General features: G+C 39.7%; 1 protein-coding gene across 13 annotated transcripts in view; it reads right to left on the bottom strand.

Moving 5' to 3' along the window:
• Positions 1-13,287, bottom strand: part of Dock10 (dedicator of cytokinesis 10) — a 249,752-nt gene that overhangs the window by 15,826 nt on the left and 220,639 nt on the right. For 12 of the 13 annotated variants that reach the window (XR_009586481.1, XR_009586482.1, XM_060368696.1 and 9 more), the window contains exons 44-50: positions 12,815-12,925; positions 11,540-11,755; positions 10,177-10,234; positions 9,767-9,865; positions 8,040-8,146; positions 5,842-5,964; positions 5,591-5,704 (exon numbers count right to left, since the gene is read on the bottom strand). Coding sequence is in view for 11 of the 13 variants with exons in the window: in XM_060368696.1 (XP_060224679.1) it covers positions 5,591-5,704; positions 5,842-5,964; positions 8,040-8,146; positions 9,767-9,865; positions 10,177-10,234; positions 11,540-11,755; positions 12,815-12,925 (828 nt within the window). In the remaining 2 variants the exon portion in view is untranslated. The remainder of the gene's footprint in view (positions 1-5,590; positions 5,705-5,841; positions 5,965-8,039; positions 8,147-9,766; positions 9,866-10,176; positions 10,235-11,539; positions 11,756-12,814; positions 12,926-13,287) is intronic. The other variant, XM_060368701.1, reaches the window with a different exon arrangement.

Genomic DNA, 13,287 nt, shown 5'->3' on the forward strand with positions numbered 1-13,287 from the left:
TGTCAATTTTCCTCCAGACAAAGATCCGAATCCCCGTTAGCAAGGAGCAGACAGAAGACCTTTGTTGTGGCCACCGTGGCTTTTGTGACCTTGGCTGTAAGCTGTGGCTCTCTTTCATGCCTCCTCCTTGGTGTGTAGGATGGAGAGACCACATTCAGCCATGTGTTGGGAGGTGCAGCACCAGGTCCACAAAGGACCGTTAATGAGGATTAGCTATGACAGTGATGACGACATTCATGACAAACTTTGCGGTCTCCAAATGGTTTGAGTTCTGCTTGTATGTAAAGCTCGCTGCAGTTTCTTTGCTTAAGAACACAAGCCCCAGTGTCAGAACAGTAAACCCTCCTTATCGGAACATGTCTACTGATGCTCATCACAATATTTTGGTAATTTATTGGTGAGAAACAAATAATCCTTAGAACTTTTTTCCCCTTAAAGTTTTCTTTTGGTGCTATGTATTTGATGAGTGATCATGTGTGTGTGTGTGTGTGTGTGTGTGTGTGTGTGTGTGTGTTCGTGCTTGCATGTGTACATGTGTGTGTCTACAGACAACATTGGTTGTTTTTTTCTAGATTGCCTTTCACCTTCACTTTTCGAGACAAGGTTTCTCATGGAACCTGAAATGTGTAGATTTGGCTAAGTTAGGCTGTTTGGCCAGTGAGCTTCAGATATCTGTCTCTGCTCTCAAGGCTGGAGTCACAGGAATGTGTGGCAATTCTTACTTTTTCGTGTGTGTTCTGGGCATCTGAACTTGCTTGCATAGTGAGCACTTTGACACCGACCCATTTTCCTAACCCCAGACCCCCCCCCTCTTTCTCTGTGTGTGTGTGTGTGTGTGTGCACATGTGTGCATATGGTGAGGTGTGATGTGGTGTATTCTACTGATATTTTTGAGATAGAAATAGGAAGAAAGAGGGGGAGCAAAATAAACACTTTACTGTGTTGTTTGTCAGGGTTCATGAGAGGCACTTTTCGAGCCAGACCAGTGGCAGCTATGGAAATGTTCGGACTGGATCCTTACCTTTTGATAGGGAAGCCATCAGGGAGGGCAGAGGCCACTGAGCTGTGAGACATGACCTGCAGGAAAGCTTCACTCTCGGCCATACCCACAGAGGCAATGACTTAGGAGTGGGGTGCGGGTGATGCCAACCAAGAGGCGGCTTCCCACTGCGCTTTAGCGTCCAGGTTGTGAACTGGCTGCATTTCCAGGCAGTGGGAAATGGGGCCTGCGCATTGCTGTAGCTGGTTTGATTTTTCCAAAGTTATTTTATAAGGCAGTATATGCCGTAATGTGGTGTTGTCCTGAGGCAGCACATTTTAGTTAAGCAAGTAATTGGGGTCACACACGTAGACTGTGAAACCTCAAGGTAGTAAATATGGATGAAAATCTACTTCAGGGAAAGGACAAATAAAATGATTGATTCATTTTTTTTTCTTTTTTACAAGTTCTTCAGAATATTGAAGTGCCCTTGGATCAGAACTGGGATGCCATTTAAATGCCTCTGCTGTAATGTTTGAATGGTCCAATGTTCATAAATAAAACAGCTCACCCCAAGAAGAATCAGTGCAGAAAATGTTAGCAGTGGGCTAAATGCTTTGAGATGAGAAGGCACAAAAACACAGAGAAATTGTTCCTGGTAAATAAGAGTTCGCTGATTATGTTTAATCTTCCTCTTTGAATAGGCAAGGAGCTGGAAAACAACATCTCCACCTTCCAAAGTGGAGATGTTATTTTATTTTCAAACTATACACGAACATTCCCCACTCCCTTCAAATTCTTTTCCATTCAGATTCTGAAATGCATCTACACCGAAGGAGGCATGATTAAGAGTCATGCAATTTGTATCAATTGGTGCATTGAACAAATCCCTCCAAGGTTTTTCAGCTAATTAATTCTGGGGAAATTATCTGATGTTTGAAGCTGCTGGCTTGCTAAAGGACAGGTCCTAAGGGTTTCACTGACTCCAGGCAGTGTTTGATTGCTGCTGCTGCTTTCTTACTCTGGCAATGGAACCTTGATGGAACCTGGAGAGACGCTTCCTGCTGGTTGTTCTTTCCATAGCCAGTGATGCCAGCTACTGCGGGAGAAACTCCATGCTATGCATGGCTTGCATTTTTTAAAAAGCCCCTAATGTGAAAAAAGCGTTTTCAACTCGTTTGCTAGTGTCTGCCTCTTCGCAAACCCAGTTAATCGTAAATACCCTAGCCAGTAAAATAAAATGAGAACACTGGTCCACACAGGCCTCTGATGTGTGTTTAAAGGACTTTGTAGAGGCAAAGAGCCTATTTCATGTTATAGCCACAGCATCTTTTTAGCAGGATGTGTCCATGTGGATGGGAAAAGGTATGTTTTAGGGGAGCAAGATGCAAAACGTCTTGATTAAGATGTAGCTTTTTTGAGTATGGGGAGTATGCCAGTCGTGTACCCATCTCTAAGCCCTGGGACCTTCATTCCCACAGGTTCAGGAGGATTCCAAGTCTGCTTTGATTTACTTATGACCAAGGTGAACAGGTGGGAACAGTCTACTCCCGTGGAATACCACAGTTCACGTTTGCCACTTGGTGCCTTGGTGTGTGCATCTGAATATCATTTGCATAACAATAATTAAGCTCTCATTTGCCACAGGCTCTCCTTGTTCAAAGGCAGCTGATGGCCAGACTTATGGAGGGGCATACTTAGGTAATATCAGTTCTGCACATAACAACAACATTCTTATTCTTTTAGGCTCTGATTGGATTTATTTATTTTTTAACCAAAGGTAACTGATAGCCCTGCCAGTGTGACATAAAGTCATTTGCACCATCAGCATGTTTTTAAGAAATCTGCAAAAAGAACCAAGTTAGGTCATTTGAAAGCAACATCCCCCAATGGCCCCCTCTGTCTCTTTAGTACATGGCTTTCCAGGTATTTTCCTAGTAGTTAAGTTAAGAACTCATGAGTCCAAGTTTGTAAATGAAGGTATAAAAAAATAAAAAATATGGCATGGAGGTAAGAAGGAATTTAAAGAATTATAAAAAGCATGCATCGTTCATATGAGAAGAGCCAAGCGGTGACAGAATGTGAGGACACTGAATGGATTTTACTTTCTAATTTAGGGGATAATAATGAGATCAAATCATATAAAAATGTAATTTTTGGAGGTTAAAATAATGGCTAAAATAGGAAATTTCAAAGACAAGTCCTTCTCTGAGAGTGCTTGATGCTGGGAAGTAATTTCTGCTTTAACTTCTAGATCTTTCTTTACTTCTTTCTGCATCTCTGAAGACTTTGCCTGTTGGGGGAATATTTGTTCTCCTTAATCTTTTGTGTTTGGAACTGATACCATTACCTCTGAAAATGATCACAGTCTACTAACACAGAACTCTACCTTTCAAAGGGATTCCCTGCAAAGGACTCTGGGAAGGACTTTAGTTGCCAGTAAACAGCCACTATTCCAAATTCTGACCACTTTCACATCTACAAGGCAGTGGTTCTCAACTTGCGGGTTGAGGCCCCCACAGGGGTCTCAGATATCCTGCACATCAGATATTTAAATTACAATTCATAAAATAGCAAAATCACAGTTATGAAGTAGCAATGAAATAACTTTATGGTTGGGGGTCACCACAACAGGAAGAGCTGTATTAAAGGGTTGCAGCAATGGGAAGGTTGAGAACCACTGCCATAAGGTGTGATTCACGGTAGATCAAATAAGCAGGTGATCTCCAGTATTAATTCTATACTGTATCTGCTTATAATGTGATATCCATATATATATTGTGTGTGTGTGCAAAGCTTCTAGATTACATCCTCTACTTTTATAGAGAAAGATAATGTGTATAAGCAAAGGTACTTTTTTTTTTGTAATTCTGGAATAAACAGAATTTAGTTCAAGAAAGACAAGATGCTTCCAAAATGAATCAAAGCAGCTCTCTCGCTCTTTATACCAAATGTTGACCTGTACAAAAGTGTTAAGTTTCAGTAAAGCTGTAAGGAGGGAAGTGTGAGGATTATTAGTGCATGCAAAGGGACACTGGGAGGGTGGACTTACCACAGCCTGGAACAATCAAGACCAAAGGAAGAAAAGAGCAAACATTGGCATTAGAAACTAGTTGGGAGGCGGCAAAGCTTGCTCTAACCTGTTCACCAGCTTGAATCTCACATACTGATTTGCATGACCAGGGCATTAACGGAACTTTCGTCGGCAAGGTCATCTGAAGATTTGCCACTACATGCTGGTTAGCAAAACACCCCTCATAGGCCATTGTTCTGGGCCTCAGTTAGCCTGAGTTTTCCCTCCAGTCATTTGACCCCCACACCTCCTTTTAGGTGGAGGTTTCTGTTACTTTTCTTGCTGGTGCTTCACCGAGGCCACACATTGTAAATTTTATCCAGCACACCATTTCTTCTCGTCTGAAGGTCCTTTACACTTCTCTCTTCCTCCACACACGCGCTACCGCTAGCTTGGGTTCTTTTTATCTCCCCACTGCATGTCTCTAATTAGCTTCTCCCTACAGAGTGCTCTTCTACAACTGGGTTTCTGTCTCTACAGCTGTGATACTGTTGGGAACTGAGAAAAGAATCCAGGTAGGATGAGGTTGATTACAGAGGTGACTACTCATGGGTCCTTTTTCAGGTTGACAGAATCAGAAGTTAGCTTTAGAGATGGCTTTAATGATCAGAGGGAAATCTGTTGTTTTTTTTTTTTTTCTTTTTAAAGACCTCAGTGGGGAATAACCTGTAAGAACAACACTGGACCAGACTGTATCTATAGCCTTAAAAGATCCTGAGGAGAACAAGAAGCTGTGAGCCTTCATGCTCCACAAGAGGGAGAGAAAACCAAGGGAGAGGTCTGAGAGCCAGTGTGAGTATAAAGTAGACTGACGGATCTGTCTGCAGCAGTTAGGAAGACTTCTGCTGAGATGGAGGAGTGGCACGGCCTTTCGGAAAAGGAACCATGATGTTCCTGGGATTGCACCACTTCGAGCATCACCACACATGTAACACATGCCCTGAGGATGGTACTATGACTAGTCAACATCTTTAACCCTGTTCACTGCTGATGTAGTACATTAGGAAGGATAACTTTGAAATCACATTGGCCTGTGACATACGAAACAAGATCGCCCTGGGCCATCTTTGGCGCTTTGATGCAGGGGTGATTTGAAAGCAGGAGATACAACTTACGTGACTGGACAATCAATGGTTGGAAATGGTGGACAATTTAGGGTGCTATGGATGCTGTTTCTTAAAACATGCCTGACTTGATTTAACTTTAATCTATTGCATAAACCTGTTAGATACATTAGGATAAAATACAAATCAGAGAATAATTAAAAAGAAGTCTCCTCTACTTTCAAACGTTAGAGATCACTTTTCTTTTTTAAAGAAGCTTAACTTGTAATAAGTTTCATAGATTTCTATACATATTTGTGCTTAATATATTCCTATGGGTAAACCAATAAATGGCCACATTTATAGAGAAACTCACCTAAGCGTAGACACGTCCCTCCCCCAGTCCACTGGTACATGCAGTCAGATGTCTTAAAAAGAATGAAAGATAACAACCCGAATGGAATGGTCAGGCCATGTTACTGCTAGGGTACTTACCTGCCCATAAAATGCCACTCTGTAATAGCGACCAAACAAGCGCTTCTCTGAGTTCACCACCTCCGCCACTTTCAGGTAGGACCGGTAGATATCATAGTAGAGATCTGATAATTTCTGAAACCACAAACCAGAGGGTTTTGTGAGGGCGATGCTGACACAGAAAGAGAATGTTGCTATGACTGAATGCCCTAAGTCATCTGCCAACTTAAAGTGAGAAAGTTTCATGGCTTTCATGGGTACAGCGCACATACTTTGAAGTCTCGTTGCTTTTCAAAGACAGCGATGATGGGCTTGTTGACATCAGCGATGAGTTCGTATCGTTCAGACTTCCAAAGAAACTCCACACACATGTACAGCTGTTCCACCAGGATATGCTGCAATTTCCCAGAGAAAGGGAGGTTTTTAATGTGATTAAAGATGTAGCTCATTCCTGAAACTTGGCTTTGAAGTTATTTGAGTGGTTAGACTTTTCACTGTGTGACTATTGGATTCCTAATCTTCATCATTGAGACTGCAGTACCATCCTGGATTCCACCCTCCCCTTCTCATCATGAACCCATGAAGCAGATTTACTAAGTTCAGACCTCTTTAGCTCTTTCCATTGCTATTGTCATGGACACTTGGCCCCCACCCCTGCCCCTTCGCTCCTGGACATGCAGCAGTTGTCCATCAAACAGGTGTCTCTCTCAAAGGTCTGCTCTTCGGTGATATTTCTTTCCTTTTTTTCCCCCCAAAATTATTTATTTTTTATGAATTACAATTTATTCACTTTGTATACCAGCTCTAACACTTTCCCTCATTCCCTTCCAATCCCACCCCCTCCCCCTTCTCCCTCCATGCCCCTCCCCTAGTCCACTGATAGGGGAGGTCCTCCTCTCCTTCCCTCTGACCCTAGCCTATCATGTCTTATCAGGACTGGCTGCATTATTTTGCTCTGTGGCTTGGTAAGGCTGCTCCCCTATCAGGGGGAGGTGATCAGAGAGCTAGCCACTGAGTTCATGTCAGAGACAGTCCCTGTTCCCCTTACTAGGGTACTCACTTAGAGGCTGATGGTGATATTTCTTAAGACATAAATCCACTCATGAGATCTTCACGCCCATGAACCTTTGTGGAAGTTCAATTCACACGTTCCTGTCTGACATCTCTGTACTGACATTCAGGCAGTCCACAATCCTGTTTTATCACCGTGTCCTTGTTTTTAACTCTGGCCCCAGCTTTCTGCCTCACTGCATCCTTGGAACACTTCAGTCCTCTACATCACTACCCATGCTGCCAATGCGAGTGTAACAACACTACTTGGTGCCTTTCTGTCCTATCTAATACCAATATTTACACACAAATATTGAGAGCTTTACTGATGCCCACTTGCCTCCATTACAAACACTTTCATGTAGGAAACTGCCATCTTTTAATTACAAAAATTATAAGGCCTCAATGTATAGTCATTAGATATCTATTTAGAATTGGCTATTTTTACCTTGAAGGGAGTCTGTTTTTATTTTCAAGATTCTGAATTCTTTAAAAGCAGGGCTTATGTTTGCTGTATCTTTTTTTCCCCCTGCCCTTAATATGATGTCTCTCAGAGTGGTGCTATATTAATTAATTCATCCAACTTTATGTAGAATTATATAACATCTAAAGCAAGTGTATAATATTATTTGAGTATTTCTGACTATATATTTCAATAAAAAGCTCTCACACATCATTTGCCATCATTACTATAAATGCCAATTTTATTTGCCAATTTTCACATGCTGTACGCACCAAGATAAAGCTCATAAAAATCCATCTCCCAAATTTGCATTTTTTTCCCACATCGGTATAACATTTAGGCTTAAAAACTTAGCTTATAAAATACAGTATTTCTTGGTGGAGGAAACTCTGTTTTATTCACCAGAATTGTTGTTATGTGATTCCTGTTAGAAAACTGCATTTTCACGAGAACTCACCAGCCTACATCTCAGAAGGCTTTCCCACAGAAATTGTCAGCCCTTTTATGGAGCCAAATTTAGAAATAAAGAAACTTGTGCAAGAAACAGCTGTGACAAGTTCAGAAAGAAATTAGCATCCTTATTACATTTTCCCAAAGTGTAGAGATTGTACAGCTCATAGAAGATAGATATATATATATACATACTATATATTTACATACTATATATATATATATATATATAGGTATATATATATATATATATATATATATATATATATACCTATCTGACTTTATCTAAAGAAAACAAATCAGGCCCAGCTTAAAATTTCAATGAAGATTATGTTTTATCAATAGATTTTGCTATTGATTAGTCTCGGTCTTATCTGAGCTTCAACATTACTTTGTTTAATAAAGTCATAATGTAGAACGACTTTACCTGACTTTTGAATGTTCACAAAATCACAATTCGATGCATTTTTAAACTTAAGCAACCACATTAGATCACTTGCGTCTTACCTCATTGTATGGTGTGTCTTGCATTCCAGAATCCTCCTTCATTGCTCCCTCTTCTTTGATGTTTGGGGTGATGCTTAGAAAAGCTGGCCATCCCATAGAGAACATGCCTTGGGAAGGGGTCAAGCACAATAAAATGTTATTTTGGGCAATTCATATTGGAATTAGAGTGTCACTTGCTTTATGACATTAGTATCAGCAGTTTCATAACTCATGCAACACGCATGATGGGTAGGTAGAACACAGTTTCTGGAATTGCCCGTCTTCACTGATATTTTTTATCAGTGTAAAAAAGAAAGAAAGGGATCATTTGCTCCATCTCTGAAACTTCATAACAAGAAAGCATATTAAAGATTTCAAATATATCAGTGGGATTCAGAGATATATTGATAAATATCAGTGTGTGCTAAGAACGCATGAATGGTCACCTTCCCATTTTAATGTTTACTCATAAGTATATCCTCTTTTCAAAGATATAGCATATTTTAGGCACTATTACCTTCAATATAACAGGGCGTGTTTAAAATGCTTCAACATTAAAGAGTCATGAAGTTACTGGGACATAAACTGATCCTTGAGTTTTATCAGTTTCCCTGAATTTGGTTTTAGATGCAATAGGAAAGTGTTTATGTTGCTCTAATGGATCTAAAGACAAATGGCTGAGCAGGAAACAAAGTGATACCTGATGACTTTTATATAAAAATTAGTGTGTATGTGGCATATGACAGTAAGAAGGGTCTTGAGGTAGAACTGTTCCTGTGGAGTAGATCTGATCTTGTCTCTGAGGTCCTCAAATAAGAGATCTCACTATCCCACTGTTCATTTAGGTGATTTGGTTTGAATGAATTATTTGGATAATTTACTGTGACATTTTGAAAATATACTCACGTTTAAACAAATAAGAATGAATTATGCTTCTGAAATATTGCAAATAAAAGTCCATTTTGATTTTGTTTAGGTATTTTGATTCTAACTCTACACTGAATTTTCAACAGCAATTTGCAAGCTGAAATAATGTTATCAAGTAAGTTGCTGTTTCGAAACTTTGGACTTGAATGAACTTTTAAAGAGATTGCAGACAAAATATACTAATGATATAGCCACATTTTTTACACGTAGAAACTATAGTTCTTACAAAATGTTAATTTAGGCGTTGAAGGGATATTTTCAGTTAAAGTAAATAAATAACATCAACCATGTTATAAATAGTCAGAGCAAATCATCATCATCATCGTTCTTGTTCATTTGCAGTGCTGGAAATCAAACTCCAAGGTATACACTTGCTAGACAAACACTCTATCACGGAGATAGAGAATCTTTAGGAAGTGAAAAAAAAATCCCTATTATAACGATCTATGTGAATATATACATTTACATTCTTACTTTGAAGAAACTGTTATACTCACAAACTAGATTCTCCTTTCAAGTTTGCATGACTTATCAATTTCAAACTAAAATTCCAATGGCAGTCACACATGCAGCTGGGTATGAGGATAATTCATAATCCTGAAGACTGGATAACATTCCAAGAAGCAAGCTAAACTTTTTAAGTTTAGCTTGGGATTTCTGAGTGGGTCAGAGCTTAAGAATTTTATATAGTAAATTCTGTTGACCTAAAATGGCTTTTGCTTCTAAGAGCACGTTTATAGAAGTTTTCTGAAGCAAAATTTAAGCTGGAAAGTTGATTTCCTCAGCATCAAGGGCAAATGAACGCAGTTAGATCAACTCACTTCCTCCGCCTGGAGTGGTTAGTAACGGGTGGCTATCACAGGGGTGGGTGTCTTCCGGAAGCAGGGGTGGTGTGCAAACCTTTTCCACTTTCCAGTAACCTATGGTAGTGCAAGATGAGGTTAAGGCATGGCTGCATGTTATTGTTAATACAAGCTTATGGAACCACAAATTATTAATCAACAAGACATCATTGTTTTGAACCAAGAAGTTGACAATCTACTTAGCCTCATTGTACATAAGGTAAATATACCAGTGACATCATAGAATTAAAAATATTAAAGTACAGCATAATGAGAAATATCGATGAGTGAAAGTTATCTGATAAAACATAAATTTAATGAATTTTTATGAAGTTAGGTTCCAGTATTCTGATCTCCAGGTTCTTAGCCCCTTTACAAGGCCCTCTTACCCTTGCGCTTCAGGTATTCTGCGATGAGTGCAGCTATATGGATGTAACACATAGCAGCCTACAACAAAACAGAAAACAGAGATTCCAAGGATTGCTTTCACTCTTCTGAAACTAATGGGTTCCCAAGGAAAGTCAGTGTCATGTAGACTAATCCCCGATTATGAAAGAAGTCAAAACGTCAATCAGTTGGATTTTTTTAAAGTAGCTCATCAAGAATAAAATAAATATTTGGGAATATTTTTGCTTACTTTTCTTGATATAGATTTGAAACTGAATGAATAAGCTAGCCTAAATGACTCTTCTACAAAATAATTCTCTCTTTTATTAACATCTAATCATAAATTATTACTATTTTCAAGCTATATATCTTTTTTCTTCTCAAATCTATAGACTTTAGCATCTGGAGAAAACATAGAAATAAAAATATATCTGCCTTCTAAATATTTCTGCCTCTAATATTAGCTTTCCTTTAATTTCGCTTGCTTTTTGAATGGTTGCCTCATCAGTTAGCACTTGGTTATACTGTGTAAGCTAATGAAACAGGCAAGTTCTCCTCAAACTGATTATATGGGTGATATTTTATTTTTCCTTCAGACACTTTGATCATTGTTGAATATGTTAACTCTTGGCTTGATGAAGTTCCCAGAGCTTCAAATTTCTTCTTTTGAGGTTTCATGAAGGGATCTTGTAATTTTCAAATAAGTTAACTTCACCAAACTGTGGCCCAAGCCAGGCTTCTGGTGTCTGTTCTAGAGTTCCTGGTTTCTAAATGGGCTTCAGGGTGTTGCTTATTACTACAGGAGTATAGTTCTGGGAGAAGGCAGGACATCCCTAGTGGCAACTCAGAAGCCCCTGCTCAGAATGCTATGAATCGCTGTGCATAACTCCATCCAGCACTACAGCTGCAAAAGAAAAGCCAATTAGGTCAAGTTTTGGGTTACCATCTTCTCACAGTGGGATTTTTTCTTTCTGGCTGGATCATATGAACTCTGATGAAGTTACCACAGCAGCAACCTTCCCTCTTCCACCCCAACTTGAGGAAACACGTTTGAAAACACAATATTAATTCTGATACGATGATTGACCTCTGAATACTTTGGACAACACTCTCTTTAGGTTCAGGTTTTAGACATCTATTCCAGCTTTGCCACTTCTATATCTGGCCACAATCTGATGGCCTTTCCTTAGAATCAGGTGTCATTGACCCCTACATGCTAAGTTATTGCACTTAATATGTAGATGTATATATTGTATACATTTGTGGAAAATAAGGTACTTTTATACTTCACGCTGTACGTAAGAAGCCAATTGTTTGGATGAAGGGGCAACATTGCTGAAGACTGAGTGAGCCTTCGCTCATCACCTCAGACAGGTCTCCATTTCTTGCATGAATCTTGGCCATGCTTTCCAGCCAGGTCCTCCGAAGCTCAGGGGTACTTGCGTAGGAGTTTGCTAGGCTATATTGGAGGTCCACCAGCATCTCAGGGTCCTTCTCATGCTCTTTCATCTGGGCTGTGGCCATCAAAACAGTCCTTATACGTTTAGTCAGATCTTTCACCTCTGCTGGGAAATGGCTGTTCTTTGGAAAAGAGAGAGCCTGGGTCACTATCTGTTCAGCATTCACATGTTAACTTCAACTTACACTCTTAATTATGTCTTGACACTACAAGCTTTTGTTTTATATGTTGCTCATAAATGTCTGCATCCCGTGTATTGTGACTGGGATAATATTCAAACATTTGATTATAAGAATTATGGTCCAGAGGAAGACAATGCAGCCAGTCCTGATGAGACCTGATAGGTTAGGGTCAGATGGAAGGGGAGGAAGATGTTCCCTATCAGTGGGCTGAGGGAGGGGCATGGGAGAAGAAGAGAGAGAAAGGGTAGGGTTGGGAGGGGCTGAGGAAGGGGCTACAGCTGGGATATGAAGTGAATAAATTGTAATAATAAAACATTAATAAAAAATAAGAATTATGGTCAATTCTATTGTCTAGTAGATTCTGTTCTCTCTGACTCTAGTTCACATCAAGTTTTGACTTTGTTCTTATTGATGGCGTGTAGCACTGGACTAGCCAATCATATCCTTGATATATGTAGATCAAAGACTTCCCATTTGACTTGAAATGGTAGTGTTTGAAGAAGTGCTTTTCCACTCCTAACACCAGTGACCTCATACTTTCAGAGGTAAATCCAGAGACAGCTATAAATGAAGCAATCGAAGAAAAACTGATGCAATAAACAGATACAACAAGCAACATAGGGACAGGATTCAAAGCACTCCCTTGATCTCTAAATCAAGCCATGACTGAAGCCTTTTCTACCTTTAGATTTCCCAAAGTGCTAAAAGAAAGAGGAGGAAAAGATGAACTGGCTTAAGATGCGTATGAGTAAATAGTGATGCGCCTGACAAATTTTGGTAATAACAATCAAGCACAGATGTTGGAAATTCCACCTAAAACATTATGTACTAAGAATCTGAGAACTAACAATTGCCAATTTAAATAAGCAAACAATATGAGTGATCAAAGCCAATGGGCAAAGCACAGGGCTCGTAAGCATCTCATGAGTTTGATATGTCAAAATCCACCTCAGTTTATTTCCGATTCTTTACAAAAAAAGCCCATGAAGCACCTCTTACTTTCATCTGTTTATCTCCATTGGCGAAATTGTTGGTAATTGCGAGGGAATGTTGAAACCGAGATCCTCCAATGCCCGCGTCAGCTATTAACTGGCTCACTGCTTTGATGAGCTGGAAGATAAGAGAAAAAAGATCCCTCTAAAGCAACCTTCCAACACTGCGACCCTTTAATACAGTCCCTCATGTTGTGCTGACCCCAACCATACACTTATTTTTGTTGTTACTTCATAACTGTAGTTTTGCTACTGTTATGATTTTTAATGAAAATATCTGATACGCAGGATATCTGATATGTATGACTCCTGTGAAAGGGTCATTCGACCCCCAAAAAGGGGTCGCGATCCACAGGTTGAGAAACAGTGTTCTAAAGCGAAGTGAGAATTTATATTTTGTGTTTTATGGATGCACGTGGGACGATGAGGGTGTGGTTGCATGGGTGTACGCGTTGTGTGGGGGCCGGAGGTCCACTCTGA

This window comes from Meriones unguiculatus, chromosome 15 (genome assembly GCF_030254825.1).
Source record: "Meriones unguiculatus strain TT.TT164.6M chromosome 15, Bangor_MerUng_6.1, whole genome shotgun sequence".
NCBI classification, from domain to species: Eukaryota; Metazoa; Chordata; class Mammalia; order Rodentia; family Muridae; genus Meriones; species Meriones unguiculatus.